Source organism: Lithobates pipiens, unplaced genomic scaffold (genome assembly GCF_037356315.1).
Source record: "Lithobates pipiens isolate NorthernLeopardFrog02 unplaced genomic scaffold, aLitPip1_a1.2 Scaffold_23, whole genome shotgun sequence".
Classification (NCBI taxonomy): domain Eukaryota; kingdom Metazoa; phylum Chordata; class Amphibia; order Anura; family Ranidae; genus Lithobates; species Lithobates pipiens.
Window position 1 is genome coordinate 292,426,138 of NW_027507785.1, and position 13,028 is coordinate 292,439,165.

At 41.5% G+C, this 13,028-nt stretch overlaps 1 protein-coding gene across 1 annotated transcript in view; it reads left to right on the forward strand.

Moving 5' to 3' along the window:
* The first annotated feature begins 7,143 nt into the window (after nucleotides 1-7,143).
* Nucleotides 7,144-13,028, forward strand: part of LOC143926533 (atrial natriuretic peptide receptor 2-like) — an 89,865-nt gene continuing 83,980 nt past the window's right edge. The window contains exon 1 of the mRNA XM_077450336.1: nucleotides 7,144-7,264. Within this exon, the coding sequence (XP_077306462.1) occupies nucleotides 7,262-7,264 (3 nt within the window). The 5' untranslated portion in view covers nucleotides 7,144-7,261. The remainder of the gene's footprint in view (nucleotides 7,265-13,028) is intronic.

Consider the following 13,028-nt stretch of genomic DNA (forward strand, 5'->3'; position numbering starts at 1 on the left):
TGGTATAGGGACTGAAGTACAGTCTGCTAATCACTAACACACAACCTGCTTGGTCCACAAAAGTTCCTATAAGGACTGGTAACTTGGTCTAGGGTGCTACAGTACATAGGGTTGAGTGCGGTACAGTCTGCTGTTCTGTAAGGACCGCTATCGGTCCACAATACATAGGGTTGAGGTGCACCACTGCTGACCGCTGCCCTATAATGCAGCAGTCCTTCATTGGTATAGGGACTGAAGTACAGTCTGCTAATCACTAACACACAACCTGCTTGGTCCACAAAAGTTCCTATAAGGACTGGTAACTTGGTCTAGGGTGCTACAGTACATAGGGTTGAGTGCGGTACAGTCTGCTGTTCTGTAAGGACCGCTATCGGTCCACAATAGATAGGGTTGAGGTGCACTACTGCTGACTGCTGCCCTATACTGCAGCAGTCCTTCATTGGTATAGGGACTGAAGTACAGTCTGCTAATCACTAACACACAACCTGCTTGGTCCACAAAAGTTCCTATAAGGACTGGTAACTTGGTCTAGGGTGCTACAGTACATAGGGTTGAGTGCGGTACAGTCTGCTGTTCTGTAAGGACCGCTATCGGTCCACAATAGATAGGGTTGAGGTGCACTACTGCTGACTGCTGCCCTATACTGCAGCAGTCCTTCATTGGTATAGGGACTGACGTACAGTCTGCTAATCACTAACACACAACCTGCTTGGTCCACAAAAGTTCCTATAAGGACTGGTAACTTGGTCTAGGGTGCTACAGTACATAGGGTTGAGTGCGGTACAGTCTGCTGTTCTGTAAGGACTGCTATCGGTCCACAATAGATAGGGTTGAGGTGCACCACTGCTGACCGCTGCCCTATACTGCAGCAGTCCTTCATTGGTATAGGGACTGACGTACAGTCTGCTAATCACTAACACACAACCTGCTTGGTCCACAAAAGTGTATATATGCCCCTACCCTCCTCTTTGAAGAGGTTGAGCGGTGTCATATTTCTACTGGGGCTGCTTATGAGGGGATCACACCATCCCTGTGCTGTGCTGACTTCCTCCTGGGGGTTCTTATTATGAGGGGATCACACCATCCCTGTGCTGAGTTTCTCCTGGGCCTGCTTACTATGAGGGGATCACACCATCCCTGTGCTGTGCTGACTTACTCCTGGGGCTGCTTACTATGAGGGGATCACACCATCCCTGTGCTGTGCTGACTTCCTCCTGGGGGTTCTTATTATGAGGGGATCACACCATCCCTGTGCTGTGCTGAGTTTCTCCTGGGCCTGCTTACTATGAGGGGATCACACCATCCCTGTGCTGTGCTGACTTTCTCCTGGGGGTTCTTCTTATGAGGGGATCACACCATCCCTGTGCTGTGCTGAGTTTCTCCTGGGCCTGCTTACTATGAGGGGATCACACCATCCCTGTGCTGTGCTGACTTACTCCTGGGGCTGCTTACTATGAGGGGATCACACCATCCCTGTGCTGTGCTGACTTCCTCCTGGGGGTTCTTATTATGAGGGGATCACACCATCCCTGTGCTGTGCTGAGTTTCTCCTGGGCCTGCTTACTATGAGGGGATCACACCATCCCTGTGCTGTGCTGACTTACTCCTGGGGCTGCTTACGGTGCTGCTGTCAGTGCTGTATATCACGGTGCTGGTGTGAGTGCTTAATGTCACGCTTCTGATGTCAGTGCTGTATATCACGGTGTTGCTGTCAATGCTGTATGTCACGGTGCTGGTGTTAATGCTTTATGTCACGCTTCTGATGTCAGTGCTGTATATCACTGTGCTGATGTCAGTGCTTAATGTCACGCTTCTGATGTCAGTGCTGTATATCACGGTGTTGCTGTTAATGCTGTATGTCACGGTGCTGGTGTTAATGCTTTATGTCACGCTTCTGATGTCAGTGCTGTATATCACTGTGCTGATGTCAGTGCTTAATGTCACGCTTCTGATGTCAGTGCTGTATATCACGGTGTTGCTGTTAATGCTGTATGTCACGGTGCTGGTGTTAATGCTTTATGTCACGCTTCTGATGTCAGTGCTGTATATCACTGTGCTGATGTCAGTGCTTGATGTCACGCTTCTGATGTCAGTGCTGTATGTCACGGTGCTGCTGTCAGTGCTGTATGTCACGGTGCTGCTGTCAGTGCTGTATGTCACGGTGCTGCTTTCAGTGCTGTATATCACGGTGCTGATGTCAGTGCTGTATATCACGGTGCTGATGTCAGTGCTGTATGTCCCGCTTCTGATGTCAGTGCTGTATGTCACGGTGCTGCTTTCAGTGCTGTATGTCACGGTGTTGCTGTCAGTGCTGTATGTCACGGTGCTGATGTCAGTGCTGTATGTCACGGTGCTGATGTCAGTGCTGTATGTCACGCTTCTGATGTCAGTGCTGTATGTCACGGTGCTGCTGTCAGTGCTGTATGTCACGGTGCTGCTGCCAATGCTGTGTGTCACGGTGCTGATGTCAGTGCTTAATGTCACGCTTCTGATGTCAGTACTCTCTATCACGGTGTTGCTGTCAATGCTGTATGTCACGGTGCTGGTGTTAATGCTTTATGTCACGCTGCTGATGTCAGTGCTCTGTATCACGGTGCTACTGTCAGATGACTCTATCACGGTGCAGGTGTCATTACTGTATGTCACGCTGCTGGTGATCATCTCCTGCACCCTCCTCTTTGCCTACCCTGGTCCCTGACCTTCCCTCTCCTCCATTGCCTTCATGCGTTCCACAGTCCTGAATTGTCAGAACAATTTCCCAAATAAAAAAAGAATGCTTGTAGTTATCGATCCCAAATTCACCTCATACATGTATTATGTCATTGTCCAGGTGGTGGGACTACGGTTTCCCTCCTAATAATTACCACGTGGCCGCAAATTCGACATGAAGGTTTGCAAAGTTCGCCTCCCATTGAAGTCAATGGGGCCCGCGGCGAACGTTCGGTTTCGCAAACGTTTGGGTCCGTTCGTGTTTCGAGTCCGCGAAACGTCCCGTCGGAAGTTCGTCCATCACTACTGAGCAACTGCTCTACTGCTTAGAGAATAAAGGAGGTCGGTCGCTCTACATACTGTAGGTGCCATTCAGAGAACAGTTTGCATTTTCTCAATAATGCAAAGCATTCTCCGATTAGGGGGGGGGGGGGGGTTGGTGAAATCATATATACTGTAGATATTGGAATTTATTCCTATTAATATTACCAGTAATAATATTTTCTATTAATATTTACTGATATTAGTTAATTGTTCAATTAAATTAAATCAGTATTAAACACTGCTGTTTTTTATCTTAGTATGCACTGAAAATTATTTTAGTACATTATGACAGAATTATCTATCAAGCAAAGTCCTCTAGCACTGAGCTATCACTGCTCCTGCTGGTCCAGGTTTTAATCTTCACCGTCTTCCTCCATCTATTCAGTTGGTACAGTCTGAGGAAAAAAAATGCACTGGTGAGCTTAGCAGCATAAAAAAGGCCTGGACATCCATGGAAGACAACAGTGGGAGATGATCGCAGGATCGTCTCTATGCAGGGTGGATATAAAGCAATGATTTTTTTTTTTTAAATAAGATTTTTTTAAATTTTAATTGGATTTGTTTTATTTAAATCGATTTGTTTGATTTTTATCAAATTTATTTCAATAAAAAGCTTTTGGAGTAAAAATCTAAAGATAGTTTTCTATTTAAGATACATTAATAATGTCGTTTATTTAGCATGAAATGGAGCTTAGTTATGTAGCACAGAGCTGTATATTCTGCATTTTTACATTTTTGGTACACTCATTCAATGAATCCAAGCTCTGCAAGCTGAGCTAGCATGCACTTAATTAATGCATTCACACAATTTTACAGTAACCATGAGATAAAACAAAGTTCAGGAATATTCCTTTATCCCGTTGTTTTGCAAATCTATGTACACTGCCAACTGTATGATTGAATCAGTTCTGATATCGCTGTTTTACTAACCTGACATCTGCTTAGTCTAAATAGAAAACCTTCATTTTGTTTGCAAATATTAAAGATTCTACTACCAGCAAGAATGAGTCCTTACATTTAAAGAGCACCTGTCATTTCAGATCCGTCATGGCAGCGCCTGTTAACCTTCATCCACTTACCTGCTGCCGCCACATCCCTCACCTTGTTGTGTCACTAAAGTGAAAAGTGAAGGAGACTGTTGATGAGTCAACAGCTTGTCAGAGGAGGAGCCGCTGCAGGACAGGGATGACAGTTGCTCTTTAAAAATGTAGATTTAAATCTAGTTGATTTAAATCAAGCCTTTTTACTAGTGATTTAAATCATGATTTAAATCGACTTGATTTAAATCAAATCCACCCTGTCTCTATGATAAAGAAAAACCCATTCACAACATCCAGACAGGTGAAGGACACTCTCCAGGAGGTGGGCGTATCATTGTTAAAGTCTACAATCAAGAGAAGACTTCATGAGAGCAAATGCAGAGGGTTCACCACAATGTGCAAACTATTCATAAGCCTGAAAAATAGAAAAGCCAAAATAGACTTTGCCAAAAAACATCTAAAAAAACAGTTCTGGAAAAGCATTCTTTGGACGGATGAAACTAAGATTAATCTGTACCAGAATGACGGAAAGAAAAAGTGTGGAGAAGGCTTGGAACGGCTCATGATCCAAAGCACACAATGTTATCCGTAAAACATGGTGGAGGCAGTGTGATGACATGGGCATGCATGGCTTCCAGTGGCACTGGGTCATTGGTGTTTATTGATGATGTGACAGAAGACAGAAGTAGCCGGATGAAGTCTGCATTGTTTAGAGATATACTGTCAGCCCAGATTCAGCCAAATGCAGCAAAGTTCATTTACGGCGCTTCACAGTAGAGATGGACAATAATCCAAAACACACTGCAAAAACAACCCTGGAGCTTTTGAAGGAAAAGAAGGGGAATATTCTGCAATGGCCGAGTCAATCACCTGATCTCAACCCAATTGAGCATGCATTTCACTTGCTGAAGGCAAACTAAAGGCAGAAAACCCCACAAAGAACAACTGAAGACAGCTGCAGTTACAGCCTGGCAAAGCATCAGAAAGGAGGAAACTCAGTCTTTAGTAATGTGCATGGGTTCCAGACATCAGGCAGTCATTGCCAGTAAAGGATTCTCAACAATATATTAAAAATTAACATCGTATTTATGATTATATTAATTTGTCTAATTACACTTGAGCCTCTGAAATTGGGGGGACTGTGTATAAAAATGGTCGCAGTTCCTAAAATTGGTACTTATGTTCAACCCCTTGGATTAAAGCTGAAAGTCTGCACTTCAAATGAATTTGGATTGTTTCATCTTCATTTTATTTTGGTCGTATACAGAGCCAAAAGTATGGAAATTGTACCTATGTCCAAATATATATGGACCTAACTGTAAATGAATACCTTCAAACTCTTCTCTTACGAAATCAACCACTAATGCAGCTCTAAAAAATTGGTATAAGAACTTTCCAGATAAGACCCTTGGTGATAAAATCCTTGAGGGTTATAACAAAAATCAGAGTCCTAACATTAATAAATGTTGAAGGGAATCTCAATTTAAATGAATCAACAGAGCTTTTATTCCCTTTATCACAGATAAAGACAACATTTAAGCATCCAACTGCCCTCTTTGTGGCTCTGACACTGACCATCTCTATTCCGCCGATTCTGGTCATGTCCAATTATAACCACTTTTTGGGATCAAGTAGCTAACTTCGTATATTAGGTATCACACCAACGCATCCTCAAAGATCCATTTCTCCTGTTCAGCTACGGCACAGTGGCACCTAACCCTATGATGGCCCAACCAAAAAGTACCCTGTATTATTCACAATGGACTCACATATGTCTATTACGTGCTCGTGGAGCGATCCGTAAAAAGTGGATTCTCCCTACAGCACTTACTGATTTTAAAAAAGAGCTAAAGCTTTTAATATACAGATAAACACTGGACGCACAATTATAGAACTATGCTCCCACAAAACGTTTCTTTACAGATGGCGGGCCTTCATGGAAATGACTAACCAGGTCAGAAATAACATCAGTAATGACATTGTTCAAGTTTACAGAGTGGTATGCCCAAGCAGTCCTAGACAACACTAAAGGTGCACTATGCACCTGACCCCTTTCTCTCTCAGGTTCTCAGGTGTACAGTATGTCTTTTTCCAGCCTTAACCACTGTTACTTATTATTCTTTATCCTAGAACACAGTCTCAATTATTTTACTATTAAGTATTGTTACACTGTGATTTCTTTATTCTTAGGTTGTATTATGTTTACTATCCTTTCCTATCACCCCCAAGCTGCACATACACTCACCAGCCAGTTTATTGGGTATAGGTACACCTATTCAATTGCTTGGTAACACAGATTTCTAATCAGCCAATCACATGGCAGCAACTCAATGCATTTAGGCATTTAGACATGATGAAGACAATTTGCTGAATTTCAAACCGAGCATCAGAATGTGGAAGAAAGGGGATTTAAGTGACTTGAGAATATCAATTTAATAATTATTACGACTACTACAACTACTAATATTAATAACATTCTATGCCCGTAGGGAGATCCTTCTGAAGCGGAAGTCTTCCCTGCCTCTTTCCATATCCTCCTGGCGTGCATCCATAAACTCAGTACTACCACATTAGATATTTTGCAGGAATATACCTTTTCTATATATGTAGACACAAAGGATGTATTATATTGTGCCACTTAGTGTATATTCTGGTTACTATTTTCTTGCATTAGGTCTGGAAATGGCCTGGATTGAGCGCCCTCCTGAGAAAGTTATTACCGGACGTGATTTTAACGTCTCCTACAGAGTGTCTGTCCCCGATAGTTTCTATCAGAAAGTGGTCAACCTTAATATTCTTAAATTCAGGTAAGTTATTTGAATTGCTTATTATGTCTCCATACTTTGTTATATATTTTCTTTGCACTGATAATCTTTATGTTATTGCTATATAGAAGAAGAATGTTTCTCGTTGCTCAATGCTTCCTCTAATTGGTCCACAGCTATATGGGAAAGACAAAGAAAGATCTTAATTGGCTGTTGTGGACAGTAAGATCAGTTCTAGCTGCAGGAGACCAAATACTACAATAGTTTAAAAGCTCTCATATATTGTGACTTTTTCTTTCCAGTAATGCCAGTGAAGCAAAACAGTTTTGTGAAGAAGTGGAGTGTCCCTCAAACTGGATATACGCTACGGCAGAAAATTGCTGTATCTACCATGCAAATATCCACTCCTGTCCTTTGGAATTTATGGTCAGTAACGCTACATACTTTTGTGTTATTAACATACAGTATATATTGTAGTGCTTGGTGCTTGATCTCATGGCCTGAAACAAAGAGTCCCCAGTAATGTGCGTCTTGACCCCCCCCCAGCACTATGCTCTCCTGACCCCCCTGTATTGGGCCCTCCTGATCCCCCTGCAGACTCCCCTGCTGACCCCCTGTCCTTTGCCATGCTGACACCTTGTTCTCTGCCTTGCTTTTTCCTGGACACTGCCCTACCTACTACTGACATCTGTACTCTGCCTCTTTAATCCCATCAATGGGCGTTTTTCTGCCATATTTTATGATGGCACTGAATGCGTCAGCGCATATTTTGGTAGTCTTTTTGGGGGTGCGAGCATATGAGGGAGGCTAGTTTCCCACATATAGTGCGAGTAGACACCTTCATAAAAGTTGCACTTGGGGATTTAATTTATTTTTATGAATGTGCTGTCCAACATTTGAAGGAACTCCGCTTCCAATGAAGATAATGTATATGATTATTTGTTTTCACCAATAACAGATGGCGGGTTATAGAAAATAACAAGGTTATTAATTACATGGTCTCAAGGTTTAGGAAGGGAGGTCTGAGGGGTCTGATCCCAGAAAGACTAACCAGCTGTCTCTAGGGCAGCACCAGGTGTACACTAGAAAAGAAGAGAGGGAGGCATGAGAGCCCTTATAGTGTAGTAAGTTTGCCCAAAAAATGACAATTAGCTCAAAAGGTTGAATCAGTAGAAAAGAAGGAAGAATAATTTGCATCTATAAGGCTGTAGTCACCTTGTGGAGTAGGAGCATGTAACCTCCTGTGAGGGCAGGTGGAAAAAACCCTGCCTCCACGCAGGATGAATGTGGTCACTCTTAATGCCACTGGGGTTCCCAATCCTGGATCCTCTTGTGGGGTTCTCAGGTAGATGGTTGAACAAGGTAAAGAGGTTTAAAAAACCTGAACCAAGGCCATTTAAAGCCATGAAATTCATTTTGGTGAAATTAAGTATTTCAATCTACATTAAACCAGATGACTCTGACCTATCCTTGGACACTTGACAATGGGAACCACTGCCCGATCGGACAAATGATAGGTTTTTAAAATCTCTTTAACTTCTTGCCGACCTCCCCACATACATGTACTGAGGGGCAGTGGCTCCTGTGTGCAGATAGACATACTTTTACGTAATTTTGCACACTGGGTGTTGGGCTCACGTGCACCGCCGGCAACCTGCTCCTGCTGTGGTTGGCGATCATTTGTGAGAAAGGTAAAACGGCGGTCTGTCTATGTAAACAAGGCAGATCGCCATTCTGTTAGTAGGGAAGGTAGAGATCTTGTTTCTGCTAAGCAGGAACACAGATCTCTGCCTTTCCACAGTACAAGCACCTCCACCAGTTAGTAAACACTCCCTGGGCACACAGTTAACCCTTTTATGGCCCCTGATATTAACTCCTTCCCTGCCAGTGTCATTAGTACAGTTACAAGTGTATATTTTTAGCACTGATCACTGTAATAATGTCACTGATGCCCCAAAAAAGTGTCACTTAGTGTCGGATTTGTCCGCAACAATATCGCAGTCCCACTATAAGTCGCTGATCGCCACCATTACTAGTAGAAAATAAATACAAATTTCATAAATATATCCCATCAAATTGATTACTGGTTGGTACACTAATATTAATGTCACAACATTTTTTGAATTTATTATTTAAAGTAAAACTATAGGCAAAACTTTTTTCATTTTTGGATAGAGCAAGGGAGGATTATAACCCCTATCAGTGTCCCATTAGGGAGATTTCCCTTCACTTCCTGTCCCATAGCCAAACAGGAAGTGAGAGTAAATCTCTGAAATTCAAGGAAATTTCTTGGGGACCCCACAGGCCACCAGAACTGTGTACTCATTGGAAGGATTTCCCCTCTATTACTTTTCTGGGGACAACCCAAAATTTGGATAATTTCTTTTACTTTCATTTTCAATGATAATGGTAAACAGGACAAATAGAGAGGGTGAATCTTGTTAACGGGGTGCAGGCGGCAATAAAAACGGACAGGTTTTGCCTTTAGTTATACTTCAAGTGGCAGCACTGAAATATATAACACTATAGATGAATTTTGGAACCCTAAGCACAGTGACACAAAACATCCCATTGTTTGTAGACGCTGTAACTTTTGGGCAAACCAATCAATATACGATTACTGAGATTTTTTTTTCAAAAAATATGTAGCAGAAAACATATTGACCTAAATTAATGTAGAAATTAGATTTAAAAAAATATATATATATATTGGATATGTTTTATAGGAGAAAGTGAAAAATATTGTTTGTTTGTTTTTCAAAATTGTCTGTCTTTTTTTTTGTTTATAACGCAAAAATTGAAATAATTATTGAAATAAATATTAAATGGGTGGTTGTGGATTCCCTCTATTTATTCCATATACATATTAACTTGTCTATTCCTATAATTAGCTAGTCTATTGAAACTCTGATAACGTTATTGTTAGACATGTGCATTAGTTTTCACGCGAATGCATTTTTGCCCGAATTTCGGGTATTTTTATTATCGTTTTAACAAATGATAATGACTGTGCAGAATCCGAAAACTGAAAGATCCGACATAAACAAATTCTTTATTTTCTTTTTCGTTGCCACAACAGTTCGATGTAGACAGGAGATTCGACATGGCGCTGACAATAGCGATCTGTGTCCATCGAACCTGTGGTCGAATGTGCCTAACCTTAGCTCTATTAGTTCAAGATTATTCGACATAGAGAGAAAAGATTCGATATTATAGAGACAATAGCAAAAAAGGTTGAATGTGCCTAACCTAACTCTATTAGTCCAAAATTATTCAACATGGAGAGAAAAGATTCGACATGAAGATTCGACGAAGCAGTCACCTAGAGCGGACATTTAAGCCCCTTTCACACTGGGGCGGTGCGGGCGTCGGCGGTAAAGCAGCGCTATTTTTAGCGCCACTTTACCGTAGTTTTAGTGCCTCTATTCGGCCACTAGCAGGGGCGGTTTTAACCCCTGCTAGCGGCCTAAAAAGAGTTAAAACCGCCCGCAAAGCAGCGCAAAACGGTATAGTCACGTTGCCCCATTAATTTCAATGGGTGGGAGCGGTTTAGGAGCGGTGATACAGCATCCAAAGATGCTGCTAGCAGGACTTTTTTTTACCATCCTGCTAGCGCACCGCTCCAGTGTGAAAGCCCTCCAGCTTTCACACTGGAGTGAAAGGAGATGCTTTTTTCAGATGCTATTTTTAGCGATGTAGAGCCTGAAAAACGCCTCAGTGTGAAAGGGGCCTTATGGTCAAATGCTCCGCCCAAAGGCTATAGAAGAATTCTGATGTTGGTTGACTAGTAATAATAATTAATAAATATAATAATTACTAGTGTCATACAACATTAGAATTCTACTATAGCTTGTAGGCGGAACATTCAACCGGAAATGTACGATTGAGGTGTCGTAAAGTTTAGCTGCTCCGTCGAATCTTCTTAGAACATTCGACAGACTGTCGAACATAATTATTTCAGATTTTTGGACGAATGCATTTTCTAACAAAACAAAAAAAATAAAAATTAATTTCGGGAGTAACTAAATGTATTTTTTGGATGAAAATTTAATTCCGAAACAAAATATTTCAGTGTGCGCACGTCTAGTTATTGTTGATAGTAAAGTTGTTGTTTTTTTATTATTGTTTTGCTAATTTAATTATGATTTGGAAGTAAGGGTGTAGGCAAGTGTTCCCCTTTAATGTATATCCAAAGCTTTTTTTTAATGTAATATAATTTTTACATTTTATTTAAAATTGTTACTAAAAACTGTATTCAAAGGCAAAACTTTTTTTTTTGTTTAGCGAAATGATAAAGATTTTAGTGCCTGTCAGCTTTTAACCCCCTGCTTACTGGGCACTTATACCCCCTTCCTGCCCAGGCCAATTTTTTCAGCTTTGTCAAACTATGAATGACAATTGCGTGGTCATCCAACGCTGTACCCATATGACATATTTTATCATTTTTTTTCACATAAATAGAGCTTTCTTTTTGTGGTATTTAATCACCACTGGGATTTTTATTTTTTGCTAAACAAAAAAAAGACAAAACATTTTGAAAAAAAAAAACCCAAAACATTTTTCATATTTTGTTATAACATTTTGCAAACAGGTAATTTTCTTCTCCTTCACTGATGTGCGCTGATGAGGTGGCACTGATGGGCACTAATAGGCTGCACTGATTGGCATTGATTAGGAGGCAATGATGGGCATTGATGAGGAGGCAATGATGGCCACTGATAGGTGGCACTGATGGGCACTGATAGGTGGCTCTGATGAGGCAGTACTGGTGGGAACTGATCAGGAGGCAGTGATGAGGCTGCACTGATGGGTGGCACTGATAGGCGGCACTGATGGGCACTATTATGCGGCATAGATGTGCACTGGTAGGCGCCACTAATGAGCAGCACAGAAGAGGAGGCACTGATTGGCAGCACTGATGGGCACTGATAGTTCATGATGAGGGTGCAGATCTGCTGGGAGGCCTTCAAGTAATACAAGGCTGAGGAATCATCATCAGCATTCAGACATTACAAAGAATGCAACAAGAAATGTAAGGGTGCAATTAGGGTGGCTAAGATAGGACACGAAAGAGACATAGCGGAGGAGAGCAAAATAAATCACAATAAATTCTTTAAGTATATAAAAGGGAATCTAATTACTAAAGATGGAGAGATAGTGAAGGTGTTGAATGTATTCTTCTCCTCAATCTTCACGAGGGAATCGGGGGGCTTCAGTAACCAAAACTGCAGTGTTTATCCTCATGACACATCTCAGGAAGCACCCTCATGGCTAACAAAGGGCAGAATTAGAAACAGACTTGGAAAACTTAACATTAATAAGTCACCGGGACCAGGTGGCTTTCACTGGAGGGTCCTTTAGGGAACTCAGTCAAGTAATTGCCAGACCATTGTTCCTAATTTTTACTGACGGTCTACTGACTGGAATGGTACCAGATGATTGAAGAAAAGTCAATGTAGCACCAATATTTCAAAAATGGCCAAAATACATCCCTGGGAATTACAGACCAGTTAGCCTAACATCAATAGTATGCAAGCTCTTGGAGGGGATGATAAGGGACTATATACAAGATTTTAGTAATGAAGACTATATCATTAGAAATAATCTAATCAGCATGGATTTATGAAGAATCGTTCTTGCCAAACCACTCTTCTAACCTTCTATGAGGAGCTGCCATCTAGATAAGGGACGTGGTGTATCTGGATTTTGCAAAAGCATTTGACACAGTTCCCCATAAACCTATATTGTACAAAGTAAAGTCCGTTGGCATGGACCATAGGGTGAATACATGGATTGAAAACTGGCTACAAGGGCGAGTTCAAAGGGTGGTGATAAATGGGGAGTACTTGGAATGGTCAGGGGTGAAAAGTGGGGTCCTATGCTAGGACCAATCCTATTTAATTTGTTAAATGACCTGGAGGATGGAGTAAACAGTTCAATCTCTGTATTTGCGGATGATACAAGGCTAAGCAGGGCTATAACTTCTCTGCAGGATGTGGAAACCTTGCAAGAATATATGAACAAATTAATGGGGTAAGCAACTACATGGCAAATGAGAGTCAATGTGAAAAAAATGTAAAATAATGCATTTGGCTGGCAAAAATATGAATGCAATCTATACACTGGGGGGAGAACCTATGGGGGAATCTACTAGGATGTAAAAGGACCTGGGGGTCCTAGTAGATGATAG